The sequence below is a fragment of the Protomyctophum parallelum genome (assembly GCF_964188405.1).
Source record: "Protomyctophum parallelum genome assembly, chromosome: 16".
Lineage (NCBI taxonomy): Eukaryota > Metazoa > Chordata > Actinopteri > Myctophiformes > Myctophidae > Protomyctophum > Protomyctophum parallelum.
Window position 1 is genome coordinate 31,246,785 of NC_139711.1, and position 14,744 is coordinate 31,261,528.

The window sequence follows — 14,744 nt, forward strand, 5'->3', positions numbered from 1 at the left end:
TTTATTAGGTTTTCTGGTACTTACTCAGCTTTTAGTGGTAGTGGTAGTGGTAGTGGTAGTGGTGGTGGTGGTGGTGGTGGTGTACCCGGCTGCAACAGTATAGTTTTCCTGTACAATTATTTTTGTTGGAATTGTCTTACTTACTTTCCTAATTTTATATTTGTTAACCATGCAGCTATAAGTACCTGTATATTTAGTATAGAACAAATGGTTACCATATATAAATTATAATGTTCATTATTCAATATAATTTGTTTTAGGAATTTCTCACTGGTTAAAGCAACATGGCTGTAGAAATGGAACTGCTTGTTTCAGCACCATGGATAGCGACTCATACAAGGCTTACTTCACGGGTGTATAGGGGCTGAAGAACCGTGGCCTAATCCATAAATATATTCACACTTTCGTTTAGGTCTGCCCTCTTTTTAGTTAGTTGGTTAGTTGTTTAGTTGGTTAGTTGGTTTGTTGGTCAGTTGGTTAGTTAGTTAGTTAGTTAGAATTGTCTGTTTCTGAACTGTGTTACAGTGTGAAACAGGAAGAGTGTAAATGAGTCTATTTGTGTGTGTGTGTGTGTGTGTGTGTGTGTGTGTGTGTGTGTGTGTGTGTGTGTGTGTGTGTGTGTGTGTGTGTGTGTGTGTGTGTGTGTGTGTGTGTGTGTGTGTGTGTGTGTGTGTGTGTGTGTGTCTGTGTCTGTGTCTGTGTCTGTGTCTGTGTCTGTGTCTCTGTGTGTGTGTGTGTGTGTGTGTGTGTGTGTGTGTGTGTGTGTGTGTGTGTGTGTGTGTGTGTGTGTGTGTGTGTGTGTGCTTTACAGTATAGTAATAACACAACATATGTCATGTGTGCAGAATATTGCGTATGTCCGCATAGTACATAAGCGTGAGTCCTGTGGAATGAGTGGATGTTTGTAGCTGCTGGTGCTAGTGTTATATAGGCATAGGCTCTGTCATTTTGAAGCTCAACTTAGGTTCTGTGATATATTGTCTTTCATTATGCCTATTCACAACATTTTGCACGCATTTAATATGTTTTAGATAATTCTACAAACTGGAATTATACAGTTTGTATACTCTCAGTTTAATGTAGGTCAAATGATTCAGCAGGCTAAGTGCCACCAGTGAAAGTTTTACACCTTTTTATCTGAGCTTTATCACTTTTGTAGTTCAATATGTTGAACAGAGAGGGACGCTGTTGGCCACTGAGTTTATTTTGTATTACCTCAGAACCTCCTCCTCTTCCGAGATGCAGATACATACTGAATTGTCCTGCTTTCTGAGAACATTATGTGGGGATTCGTCGTTTGTTCCGCTTTTTCCTGTACATAAAGCCTTATCCAACATTGGAATTTAAACGGATTTTTTCCAGCATTATTATTGCTTATTGTTAAGCAGTATAACGGATATTTTGCAATCGAAATGTCGGACATAAAAATGAGACGGCAAGTACTGGTGTTTATCTTCGTCCTCTCTCTCAGTTCAGTCCGTGGGCAGGTCAGCTACTCCATCCCTGAGGAAATGGCGAAAGGGTCTGTCGTTGGTAATATAGCACAGGATTTAGGTCTGAATGTGAAAAGACTGAAATCAGGTAATGCTCGAATTTATACAAGAGACAGTGTGGAATACATCGAGCTGAATAAACCGGCAGGAGTCCTCCTTATCAAAGAGAGAATAGACAGAGAGGCTTTGTGTGGCGTGACGACGCCTTGCGCATTGCATTTTCAAATGATTCTGGAAAATCCAATGGAATTTTACACGGTTACCATTGAGATTACGGACATAAATGATAACCCTCCGACATTTGACAGAAGTGAAATGAAATACGAGATCAGTGAATCTGCTCTTACTGGAGCTCGATTTGTGTTGGAGAAAGCATTAGATAAAGATGTTGGCATTAATGGGCTTCAGAGATACACCCTGAAACCGACAGATAATTTTGCTCTGAAAACAATTAGTCGTGGAGATGGGACTAAAAATGTTGAAATGGTATTACAGAAACCCTTAGACAGAGAGAAGCTTGCGCGCATATCACTAACATTAACCGCGATAGATGGAGGTGATCCTCAGCTCACAGGAACAATGGACATTCTAATCACGGTTCTTGACGCCAATGACAACGCGCCTGTTTGTTCTAAGTCAGAATACAAGGCGAGCATAATAGAAAATGCTTCCGTTGGTACTGTAATAAGTATGGTAAGCGCCACAGACCTGGACGAGGGTGATAATGGGAAGGTGACATACACTATTCCAAAATCAGGGTCAGCTAGTCTTTTCCAAATTGATATTGATACGGGCATATTGACATTACTTGGCGTTATAGATTATGAAAAAATAAGACATTATGAACTAGACGTTCAAATCACAGATAAAGGGGGCCTCTCAGATGCGTGTAAAGTTATTATAGAGGTGATTGATGTAAATGATAACAAACCGTCTATCGATATCATGTCTAAGTCACACAGCATATCTGAGGATGTCAAACCAGGAACTGTTGTAACAATGATAAATGTCCACGATCTAGATTCTAATGAAAATGGCAAAGTCCACTGTGTGTTAGATGAAAGCATTCCATTTTCTATGAAATCAACAACAAACAGCTTCTTTACAGTAGTGACAGACAGTGATTTGGACAGAGAATTAACGTCTGAATATAATATCAGTGTGACGTGTTCAGACGAGGGAGTGCCCTCGCTTTCCAGCAGCGTCACTATCACCTTACAAATTGCAGATGTAAATGATAATCCCCCTGTCTTTGAGAAGACCTCACATGAGGCCTACATTTTAGAAAACAACACTCCAGGACACTCTATATTCACAGTAAAAGCTAGAGATCCTGACTGGAACCAGAATTCTCGTGTTTCTTACATACTGGAGGACTCCTCAGTTAACGGCGTGCCCGTCTCCTCATATGTGTCTGTTAGTGCTGATAATGGAGTCATACATGCAGTGCGTTCTTTTGACTACGAGCAGATAAAGGATTTCAATTTCCTTGTAAAAGCTCAGGATGGAGGCTCTCCTCCACTCAGTAGTAACGTGACTGTGAAAATACGGATCCAGGACCAGAATGACAACGCTCCTCAGGTTCTGTATCCAGTCCAGAGTGGTAGCTCTCTGGTGGCTGAAATGGTGCCTCGTTCAGCAGATGTGGGCTATCTGGTCAGTAAAGTGGTGGCTGTCGATGTGGACTCTGGGCAGAATGCCTGGCTCTCATATAAACTGCAGAAAGCTACAGACAGGGCGCTTTTTGAAGTGGGATTACAAAATGGAGAAATAAGAACTATCCGTCAAGTCACTGATAAAGATGCTGTGAAACAAAGACTGACTGTTATAATAGAGGACAACGGACAGCCCTCTCGTTCAGCTACAGTCAATGTTAACGTGGCCGTGGCTGACAGCTTCCCTGAAGTTCTCTCAGAGTTCACTGATTTCACACAAGATAAGGAGTACAACGACAACTTGACGTTTTTCTTAGTGTTAGCTTTGGCTGTAGTTTCCTTTCTCTTCATCACATGTTTAGTTGTAATTATATCAGTGAAAATATACAGATGGAGACAGTCCCGCCTCTATCATTCCAGTCTCCCTGTGATTCCATATTATCCACCACGTTACTCAGACACATTGGGGTCAGGGACTCTCCCTCATGTGTACAATTATGAGGTGTGCAGGACCACTGACTCCAGAAAGAGTGACTGTAAGTTCGGCAGAACTGGTAGTCAGAACATACTGATCATGGACCCCAGTTATACAGGGACGATGCAGCGAATACAGACTGAAAAAAACATCTTGGATGAACCAGACTCTCCTCTAGAGGTGAGTACATAGAAAGTATAAAGAGAAAGTTTTGTCTCCAGTGTTGAAGCCATTTGTAGATTTGCTTTATAATTTATGATTATTATTTATTTTCTATGAATTATGCCTGAGAAATGATAGTATGAAATGTTGAGTTATTTTGCTTACTATTGCTGCTAATATTTATACGACGATCTGCTGATTGTTATGGTAATGTTTAATGTTGTATGGTAATGTGAGGACGTCACGTTGATTTATGGGTGTCACTCTGTGATGAGGCATGTGACGGCAGGTGATCGGAATGCTGGTGTTTTATTAATCCGAAACCGCTCTTACACCCTGCATGTTGCTGACGTGAACACTGTGTGTGTGTGTGTGTGTGTGTGTGTGTGTGTGTGTGTGTGTGTGTGTGTGTGTGTGTGTGTGTGTGTGTGTGTGTGTGTGTGTGTGTGTGTGTGTGTGTGTGTGTGTGTGTGTGAGATATCACAGATCTGTCAGCTTTATTTCAGCACCATGGACAGCGTAACAGACTAATCTCGATTGCCTCTTTGTCATTTTAAATGGTACTATACAAATATAATTCATTATAATATTGTATATTATCATTACTGACGTGCTTTTACTGATGGATGGTGTTGCTTGTTGGACAGCAGGATTCAATTTTTTTTAAAGCAATTGGCTTATAAGCCAACACAACTACGCAAACCTTTTGCCATTGTTGATTTATTTATTAAATTTTTTATGAAGGGTTAGGGGAAAGTATAGCACACATTGAGTCATTCATAGCAACTGGACTGGATTGATTTAAGTGACATTTTCAGAATTACAGGAGAGTTGATTGTAATAATTGTTTTAAAATCAACAATTAAATAATTACAATCAATGAAAAGCTCCCCTGAAAAAATATCCAAGCCCTCGTGAGTCGTGATTGCATATTGTGGTGCGCTCTGGAGCATGTGTCCCCCTTGTCGCCTTGTGCGTGTACTCATAAGAGAGGGGGTGAGACTGACTGACTGACTGACTTCACGGGGTGTATTTATTTCAGTACGGACCGACCTCCGACGCATGCATACATTTTGAAAGCAGTACCTGTATCCTAGTACAGCCATGTCGCTATGTCCCATTTTGCTAATTTACATTTGGCCATTCATAGATTATTTTAACACAATTTATTTGGTTTCAAATAATATAAATGATTTCAACCCATTGTGTGTGTGTGTGTGTGTGTGTGTGTGTGTGTGTGTGTGTGTGTGTGTGTGTGTGTGTGTGTGTGTGTGTGTGTGTGTGTGTGTGTGTGTGTGTGTGTGTGTGTGTGTGTGTGTGTGTGTGTGTGTGTGTGTGTGTGTGTGTGTGTGTGTGTGTGTGTGTGTGCGTGCGTGCGTGTGCGGGCGCGCGCGGTATACACGTTAGGCTATAGTTAACAAAACTCTGCACAGTATTCCAATGTGTCTTTAGTTGGTAAAGAATAAAATGGTATCGAATGGTGAAAAATACTATCCTGTATGTGCAATTCGATGCACTGAACAGACAGGGACGCTGTTGGCCATTGAGTATACGTTTGGAAATATGTGCACAGTGCCTCCTCCTCCATGATTATGTATTAAATGGGAAAGAAAGAGAGAACTCTGGGTTGCGGAGAACACCAGTCGAAGAGACGTCGTACTGACATTGCTTTGTTCCATGCTTATGGATTATACAGTGATAGGTGCATTGGATATTCAAAAGCTGAACTCAAACGGAATGTATATTGTTCCCTGAAGACAATTATCGCGCATATTTTATACCAAAAATGTCGGCGATAATAACATTGACACGGCAAGTAGTACTGTTATTTATCTCGTTCCTCTCTCTCGGTTCTGTGCTCGGGCAGGTCAGTTACTCGGTTCCAGAGGAAATGGCGAAAAGCTCTTTAGTTGGGAATATTGCTCAGGATTTAGGTTTAGATGTGAATAGACTGAAATCAGGTAAAGCTCGCATTTATTCCAGAGACAGTGGAGAATACATGGAGCTGAATAAAGAAAGGGGTGTTCTTCTCATTAAAGACAGAATAGACAGAGAATCGCTGTGTGGACAGACGACGCCTTGTGCTTTACATGTTCAGATTATTCTAGAAAGTCCGATGGAATTTTATAGTATCACTGTCCAGGTCGTAGATGTGAACGATAACCCCCCCACTTTTGAAAAAAGTGAGATGAAATTCAAAATTAGCGAGTCGGCGGCCACAGGGGCAAAATTTGTTCTGGCAAGGGCGGTGGATCACGATGTTGGTGTCAATGATCTTCAAAGCTACGTGTTAAAACCAACTGATAATTTTGCCCTTAAATTACAGGATAAGGGAGATGGTAATACAATCGTGGAAATGGTATTACAGAAGCCCCTAGATAGAGAAAAACAAGAGCTGATATCTCTCGTGTTAACAGCCGTAGATGGGGGAGAGCCACAGATGTCCGGGACAATGCAGATTCTGATTACAGTATTAGACGCTAATGACAATGCCCCGGTTTTTACTCAGCCCAAATACGAAGCTACTGTGTCCGAGAATGCGGCGAAAGGAACAATTGTTGCCACAGTCAAAGCGACAGATGCAGACGAAGGAACAAACAGCAAAATAACCTATTCAATCACGAATTCTCTAGATGAAATAAGGCATATATTTGAGGTGAACGAAGAAAGTGGTGACGTTAAATTAATTGGAGATATTGACTTTGAAAAGGCAAGAATGTTTCAGATACATTTACTTGCAAGTGATGATGGAGGACTTACTGATTCCTGTAAATTAATTGTCGACGTAGAAGATGTTAATGACAACAAACCCGATATTAGCATAATGTCAAAGACAAGTGTCATATCGGAGGCTGCCAAACCCCACACTGTTGTGACAATGATAAACGTTGAAGACAAAGATTCTGGTCAAAATGGCAAAGTCGCATGTTTTATAAATGAAGAAATACCTTTCATTATCAGAACGTCAACAAATAATTTCTTCAGTTTAGTGACAGATAGTGATTTGGACAGAGAGAGAGCGTCTGAGTATAATATCAGTATCACGTGTTCTGATGAGGGAGTGCCCTCACTCTCAAGCAGCGTCACTTTCAGTTTACAGATCTCAGATGTGAATGACAACGCACCTGTCTTTGACAAATCATCATATGAGGCCTATATTGTCGAAAATAACACACCGGGATTCTCTATATTCACTGTAAAAGCCAGAGACTCTGATTGGAACCAGAATGCCCGTGTTTCTTATATACTGGAGGACTCTTCTATTCATGGAGTACCAGTTTCCTCATATGTGTCTGTTAGTGCTGATAGTGGAGTCATACATGCAGTGCGCTCTTTCGACTATGAGCAGATCAATGATTTCCAGTTCTGTGTCAAAGCTCAGGATGGAGGCTCTCCTCCACTCAGTAGTAATGTGACTGTGAAAATACTGATCCAGGACCAGAATGACAACGCTCCTCAAGTTCTGTATCCAGTCCAGAGTGGTGGTTCTCTGGTGGCTGAAATGGTGCCTCGTTCAGCAGATGTGGGCTATCTGGTCACTAAAGTGGTGGCTGTTGATGTGGACTCCGGACAGAATGCCTGGCTCTCTTATAAACTACAGAAACCCACAGACAGGGACAGGGTGCTGTTTGATATGGGACTACAGAATGGAGAAATAAGAACAATACGCCAAGTCACTGATAAAGATGCTGTGAAACAAAGGCTGACTGTTATAGTGGAGGACAACGGACAGCCCTCTCGTTCAGCTACAGTCAATGTCAACGTGGCAGTGGCTGACAGCTTCCCTGAAGTTCTCTCAGAGTTCACTGACTTTACACACGAAAAGGAGTACAATGACAACCTGACGTTTTTCTTAGTCTTGGCGTTGGTTGTAGTTTCTTTTCTCTTCATCACATGTTTAGTTGTTATTATATCTGTGAAAATATACAGATGGAGACAGTCCCGCCTCTATCATTCCAGTCTCCCAGTGATTCCATATTATCCACCACGTTACTCAGACACTTTGGGCTCAGGGACTCTACCTCATGTGTACAATTACGAGGTGTGCAGGACCACTGACTCCAGAAAGAGTGACTGTAAGTTCGGCAGAGCTGGTAGTCAGAACATACTGATCATGGATCCCAGTTCTACAGGGACGATGCAGAGAATACACAGTGAAAAGAGCATCCTGGATGAACCAGACTCTCCTCTAGAGGTTAGAACGTTTTAAGTATAATAATAATGATATATTTTTTATATTATTATTATTATTATTATTATGCACCATTTATTTTTGTTCTATAAATCATTAAGTTTATTTATGAGGGGCACTAGCCCTTACTATGACCAGCTTTGTGTGTCTGTGTGTACCACGTAATGTGATTATTTTATTGGATGAGCACGGAATGTGATTATGTATGATGATAAGAGCGCCCCTCACTTTACACGAGTGTGATTTGTAAATGTCATTCTGAATTAGAACCTCAGAGCAGGCTGTTGAGAGACTGCAGTTAAGAATTCCTTGTTTCAGCACCATGGACAGAGTCATATGTTGTGAGTAGTACTGAGTTGCTTTTGCAAGTCTGTGTTGGCTGTACACCGCTTCTCTCTCTCTCTCTCTCTCTCTCTCTCTCTCTCTCTCTCTTTTCTCTTTTTTTTTAAAGAAAACGAATAGAAAAGACACGCAGAAGGGATTAGGAACAAAGCAAAAGGCGACGTGTTTCACGTGTTTGCTGCTGTTCTCAATCTCCCTTCACTTCTCACATTTGTGCTATAAATGTAAGGTCTTCGTACGTTAGTCATAAATCTATAGCCTACATTGACGCTATTTTTATTAATGTAACCTGCATTAAGACCTGGGAGTCTGGGACGCATCTGTTTCGCTTTAACTTTTAACGACTTTATCCATTATTTTAAACTTTCACTTTTGAAAAATAGCAAACAAGCTCACGTGCTTGTAGATCTGCTATTTTTTTTTAAATCGTGCAAATTTGTGCAAATCTTTGATTATAACATTATTATTATTTGAAGTGAACATTTTAATACATTTTGTAGAATGATTGTATAATTATTTGTAGATACTGGTTTGCAGTTTACTGCAATGAACAGACAGGGCCGCTGTTGGCCAGTCTGTGGTAGTTTTAGATTAGATTTACAGAGAAACCTCCCCCACTATCTCAGTTATAGAGAAATGGGAAGAGGTGCCAAATCACCGCTATATTACAGTGGACGTCTAACGAAGAAACAACAGCAACTTGTCTACTTTTATTTCCGAAGTTGGAGCTTGGATTGTTACTTTTTCGTTCTTCAGTCGATATCTGATGGGACATTATTACTGAGGCGTTTTTTGAGAACATCTCAGATCATATGGTGGATAAATGTGCGACAGAACAATGAAACGGCAAGTACTGTTGTTTGTGTGGATGCTATCTCTCAGTCCTATCCTCGGTCAGGTCAGCTACTCCATTCCAGAAGAGATGGCTAAAGGTTCTTTAGTGGGAAATATAGCGCATGATTTGGGTTTGGATGTGAAAAGATTGAAGGCAGGCAAAGCTCGTATTTTTACTCGAGACAGTGCAGAATACGTCGAGTTGAATAAAGAAAGGGGGCTCCTGCTTATCAAAGAGAGAATAGACAGAGAGGCGCTCTGCGGACAGACGACGCCTTGTGCTTTACATTTTCAGATTATTCTAGAAAACCCAATGGAATTCTACAGTGTCAATATTGAAATAACAGATATTAATGATAATCCTCCGTCCTTTGAAAAGAACGATATGACATTCAAAATCAGTGAATCGGCTGTGTCTGGAGTCAAATTTGTTTTAGACAGAGCTGTCGATCTTGATGTGGGAATTAATGGACTTCAGGGATATGCACTTAAACCTTCGGATCATTTTAAAATAGAATTGCATGATCGAGACGATGGGATGAAAAATGTCGAAATGGTTTTGCAAAGAACTCTTGATAGGGAGAAGGAAGAGCTTATGTCCCTTGTGTTGACGGCCGTCGACGGTGGAGACCCGCAAATGTCTGGAACAATGCAGATATTCATTAATGTGCTAGATGTCAATGATAATGCCCCAATTTTCTCGCAACCGATATATAGGGCTACTGTAATAGAGAATTCTCTTAAAGGCACAATTATAACAACAGTCAGTGCATCAGATGCAGACCAAGGAACTAATGGGAAAATAGAATATTCAATTTCAAACACTTTAGATTACTATGCACGTGGATTATTTAAGGTAGATGGAGAAAATGGCGCAGTTGAATTGATAGGAAATATTGACTATGAAAAGGCACGGAATTTCGAGATTAGTTTACTTGCAAGTGACGAAGGGGGACTTACACAATCGTGTAAAGTAAAAGTCGAAGTTGTAGATGTAAATGACAACAGGCCTATCATTCATATAATGTCCAGATCAAATATCATTTCCGAAGATGCAAAAATAAATACAGTCGTCACAATGATCAATACTGAAGATGCAGACACTGGTGGAAATGGCAAGGTTCAGTGCAATATAAATGATAACATTCCGTTCACGATTAGGTCTACATCCAATAACTTTTATAGCCTCGTAACAGACAGTGATCTGGACAGAGAGGGAGCCAGTGAATATAACATCAGTGTGACATGTTCTGATCAAGGAGTGCCCTCGCTCTCCAGCAGCGTCACTCTGACCTTACAGATCTCAGATGTGAATGACAACGCACCTGTCTTTGAAAAGACATCATATGAGGCCTATATTGTAGAAAACAACACACCAGGCCTCTCTGTATTCACAGTAAAAGCTACTGACGCTGACTGGAACCAGAATGCTCGCATTTCTTACATGCTGGAGGACTCAGCTGTTAATGGAATACTCATCTCTTCTTATGTATCTGTTAGTGCTGATAGTGGAGTCATACATGCAGTGCGTTCTTTTGACTACGAGCAGATTAAATACTTCCACTTCTGTGTCAAAGCTCAGGATGGAGGCTCTCCTCCACTCAGTAGTAATGTGACAGTGAAAATACTGATCCAGGATCAGAATGACAACGCCCCTCAGGTTCTCTACCCAGTCCAGGGTGGTGTTTCTCTGGTAGCTGAAATGGTGCCTCGTTCAGCAGATGTGGGCTATCTGGTCACTAAGGTGGTGGCTGTTGATGTGGACTCTGGACAGAACGCCTGGCTCTCTTATAAATTACAAAAGGCCACAGAAAGGGCGTTGTTTGAAGTGGGCTTACAAAATGGAGAAATAAGAACCATCCGTCAAGTCACTGATAAAGATGTTGTGAAACAAAGACTGATTGTTATAGTGGAGGACAACGGACAGCCCTCTCGTTCAGCTACAGTCAATGTTAATGTGGTGGTGGCTGACAGCTTCCCCGAAGTTCTCTCAGAGTTCACTGACTTCACACACGACAAGGAGTATAATGACACTATGACATTTTACTTAGTTTTGGCTTTGGCTGTAGTTTCCTTTCTATTCATCACCTGTTTAGTGGTTATTATATCAGTGAAAATATACAGATGGAAACAGTCCCGCCTCTATCATTCCAGTCTCCCAGTGATTCCATATTATCCACCACGTTACTCAGACACTTTGGGGACAGGGACTCTCCCTCATGTGTACAATTACGAGGTGTGCAGGACGACTGACTCCAGAAGGAGTGACTGTAAATTTGGCAGGGATGGTAGTCAGAACATACTGATCATGGACCCCAGTTCTACAGCGATGATGCAGCGGATACAGAGTGAAAAGAGCATCCTGGATGAACCAGACTCTCCACTACAGGTTGGCATAATGTAAAAGAACATTGTGTATGTTGAATAATTGAAGGTCAATATTTTCGCCGAAAATCCATTGCCATTCATTAATTTGAATTCAGTGATTTTCAGCACCATAGACAGAGATTCTAGTGCTTCTCACCATACCGTTTTGTGATTTTTTTTTGTTTGTGCAATGAGATAGCATACATTTTGGGAAAACATGTTCGTTCATCCCTTATAACTTTGTAATAACACATTTTAGTCCTACTTGTTGCCTAATATACCAAGTGAAACTTGCTCTTCTCACACTTGGCAAAAATGAATGTGATTGCGGTGAGTGGTTCAGTCTCTCAACGGTCTGCTCTCTACCAGGAGGTTCTGTAGTTTTGTATATTGAACTCAGAGGGCCGCTGTTGGCCAGCGTGTTGCACAAGTGCTGTGCAGTACATCCCACTTCTACTGTTATGTTTCATAGAAAAAAACAGGCAGACCGCAGAGTCTGCTGAGTTGAAACGTTGGGAGGGCGATATGCCATGATAGACGTTTTTTGTTCGTTTTGGATTATTGATACTGCTTGGTTACTTTGATTTATGTTTACGAAATCTCATGGGATATTGACCTCTTGGATTATACATTTTCTTGAATTGATCAGGACATATCATATCGGCTATAACAATGAGACGGCAAGTACTGTTTATCTCGGTCCTCTTTGTCAGTTCAGTTGTCGGGCAGGTCAGCTACTCCATTCCCGAGGAAATGGTGAAAGGTTCTTTAGTTGGTAACATAGCACATGATTTAGGTTTAGATGTAAAAAGACTAAAATCGGGCAAAGCTCGTATATATACAGGGGACAGTGCGGAATATATCGAGCTGAATAAAGAAAGGGGTGTCCTCCTTATCAAAGAGGCGATAGATAGAGAATACCTATGTGGTGAGACGACGCCTTGTGCGCTGCATTTCCAAATAATTATGGAAAGCCCAATGGAAATGTTTCGTGTAACAATAGAAATCACGGACATAAACGACAATGCCCCCGGTTTCACAAACAATGAAAAGCGTTTTGAAATTAGCGAGTCAGCAGTCATCGGGTCTAAATTTGTATTAGAGGAAGCAATTGATCTCGACATTGGCTTGAATGGTCTGCAAAGCTATTCGCTTAAACCCACAGATAATTTTGCATTAAAACTAGAAGACCAGGCTGACGGAAGCAAAAAGGTAGAGATGGTTTTACAGAAGGCACTCGATAGAGAAAAACAAGAGCACATATCCCTGTTGTTAGCTGCTATAGATGGAGGAGAGCCGCAGATGTCAGGCACATTGCAGATATACGTCACCGTGTTAGATGTAAATGACAATGCCCCGACTTTCACCAAACCCGTGTACAAAGCCAAAATAACAGAAAATTCGGCAAAGGGAACTAGTGTAACACAGGTTAATGCATCTGACGAGGACAAAGGCACAAACGGAGAGGTTTCCTATGTCATTACCAAAAGCAAGCGTCGTTTTTCTGAACTGTTTCAGATTGACAGGAAAAGTGGCCAGATCACCCTAGTTGGTGAAATTGATTACGAAAAGACAAAACATTTTCAAATAGATATTGAAGCTGTAGACAATGGAGGGCTATCCGATTCCAGCAAGGTAATAGTTGACATAATTGATATGAATGATAATAAACCCACAATAAATATAGTTTCTAAAGCTGACTTAATATTAGAGGATTCCCCGCCAAACACTGTAATATCAATGTTAAGTGTTAATGACCCAGACTCTGAGAACAATGGACACGTGGGGTGTCATATCAATGACAACATTCCGTTTAAAATAGAATCGTCATCGAATGGATTTTATAGTTTAGTTACAGAGACAGCTTTAGACAGGGAAATGGCTTCCCAATATAATATCAGTGTGACGTGCTCAGATGACGGAGTGCCCTCACTCTCCAACATCGTCACACTCACCTTACAGATCTCAGATGTGAATGACAACCCTCCTGTCTTTGAGAAGACTTCATACGAGGCCTACATTTTAGAAAACAACACACCAGGACTGTCTATATTCACAGTGAAAGCCAGAGACGCTGACTGGAAGCAGAATGCCCGTATTTCTTATATACTGGAGGACTCCTTGGTTAATGGAGTGCCCGTCTCCTCATATGTGTCTGTTAGTGCTGATAGTGGAGTCATACATGCAGCGCATTCTTTTGACTACGAGCAGATCAAAGATTTTCAGTTCCGTGTTAAAGCGCAGGATGGAGGCTCTCCTCCACTCAGTAGTAATGTGACTGTGAAAATACTGATCAAGGATCAGAATGACAACGCTCCTCAGGTTCTGTATCCAGTCCAAAGTGGTAGCTCTCTGGTGGCTGAAATGGTGCCTCGTTCAGCAGATGTGGGCTATCTGGTCACTAAAGTGGTGGCTGTTGATGTGGACTCTGGACAGAATGCCTGGCTCTCCTATAAACTTCAGAAAGCCACAGATAGAGCGCTGTTTGAAGTGGGATTACAGAATGGAGAAATAAGAACCATCCGTCAAGTCACTGATAAAGATGTTGTGAAACAAAGAATATCTGTGGTAGTGGAGGACAACGGCCAGCCATCTCGTTCAGCTATAGTCAATGTTAACGTGGCGGTGGCAGACAGCTTCCCTGAAGTTCTCTCAGAGTTCACTGACTTTACACACGAAAAGGAGTACAATGACAACCTGACGTTCTTCTTAGTGTTGGCTTTGGCTGTAGTATCATTTTTGTTCATCACGTGTTTAGTGGTCATTATATCAGTGAAAATATACAGATGGAGACAGTCCCGCCTCTATCATTCAAGTCTCCCAGTCATTCCATATTATCCACCACGTTACTCAGACACTTTGGGGTCAGGGACTCTCCCTCATGTGTACAATTACGAGGTGTGCAGGACCACTGACTCCAGGAAGAGTGACTGTAAATTCGGCAGAGCTGGTAGTCAGAACATACTGATAATGGACCCCAGTTCTACAGGGACGATGCAACGGATACAAGGTGAAAGGAACATCCTGGATGAACCAGACTCTCCAATTGAGGTTCGAATGTTTTAACAATGCAAATGTAGATTTACCTATTCTAACATGTTTGGTTAAAACATTAAGTTCATCGGTACAAAACAATTTAAGGAATAAAATGTGTTTCCGCTGTGTAAGATTGTTTCAGCACCATGGACAGAGCTGTGTGCAAGGATAGTTACCTGGAGCTACAC

At 41.3% G+C, this 14,744-nt stretch overlaps 3 protein-coding genes across 3 annotated transcripts in view; 2 read left to right on the plus strand and 1 right to left on the minus strand.

Moving 5' to 3' along the window:
• Positions 1–1,357: 1,357 nt before the first annotated feature.
• On the plus strand, positions 1,358–7,995 carry LOC310873754 (protocadherin beta-16-like; the record flags this gene model as incomplete). Its single annotated transcript, XM_083786305.1, has 2 exons — positions 1,358–1,751; positions 5,917–7,995. The coding sequence occupies exons 1-2, from the start codon at positions 1,413–1,415 to the stop codon at positions 7,993–7,995; spliced, it is 2,418 nt and encodes an 805-aa protein (XP_083642431.1). The 5' UTR covers positions 1,358–1,412.
• A 3,201-nt stretch (positions 7,996–11,196) lies between these two features.
• Positions 11,197–14,744, minus strand: part of LOC310873755 (protein diaphanous homolog 1-like) — a gene marked incomplete at its 3' end in the record, with an annotated part of 344,698 nt that continues 341,150 nt past the window's right edge. The window contains exon 18 of the mRNA XM_083786306.1: positions 11,197–11,216. Within this exon, the coding sequence (XP_083642432.1) occupies positions 11,197–11,216 (20 nt within the window). The remainder of the gene's footprint in view (positions 11,217–14,744) is intronic.
• The window catches only part of LOC310872942 (protocadherin gamma-C5-like), a gene marked incomplete at its 5' end in the record, with an annotated part of 105,676 nt that continues 103,124 nt past the window's right edge, over positions 12,193–14,744 (plus strand). The window contains one exon of the mRNA XM_083785155.1: positions 12,193–14,571. Within this exon, the coding sequence (XP_083641281.1) occupies positions 12,193–14,571 (2,379 nt within the window). The remainder of the gene's footprint in view (positions 14,572–14,744) is intronic.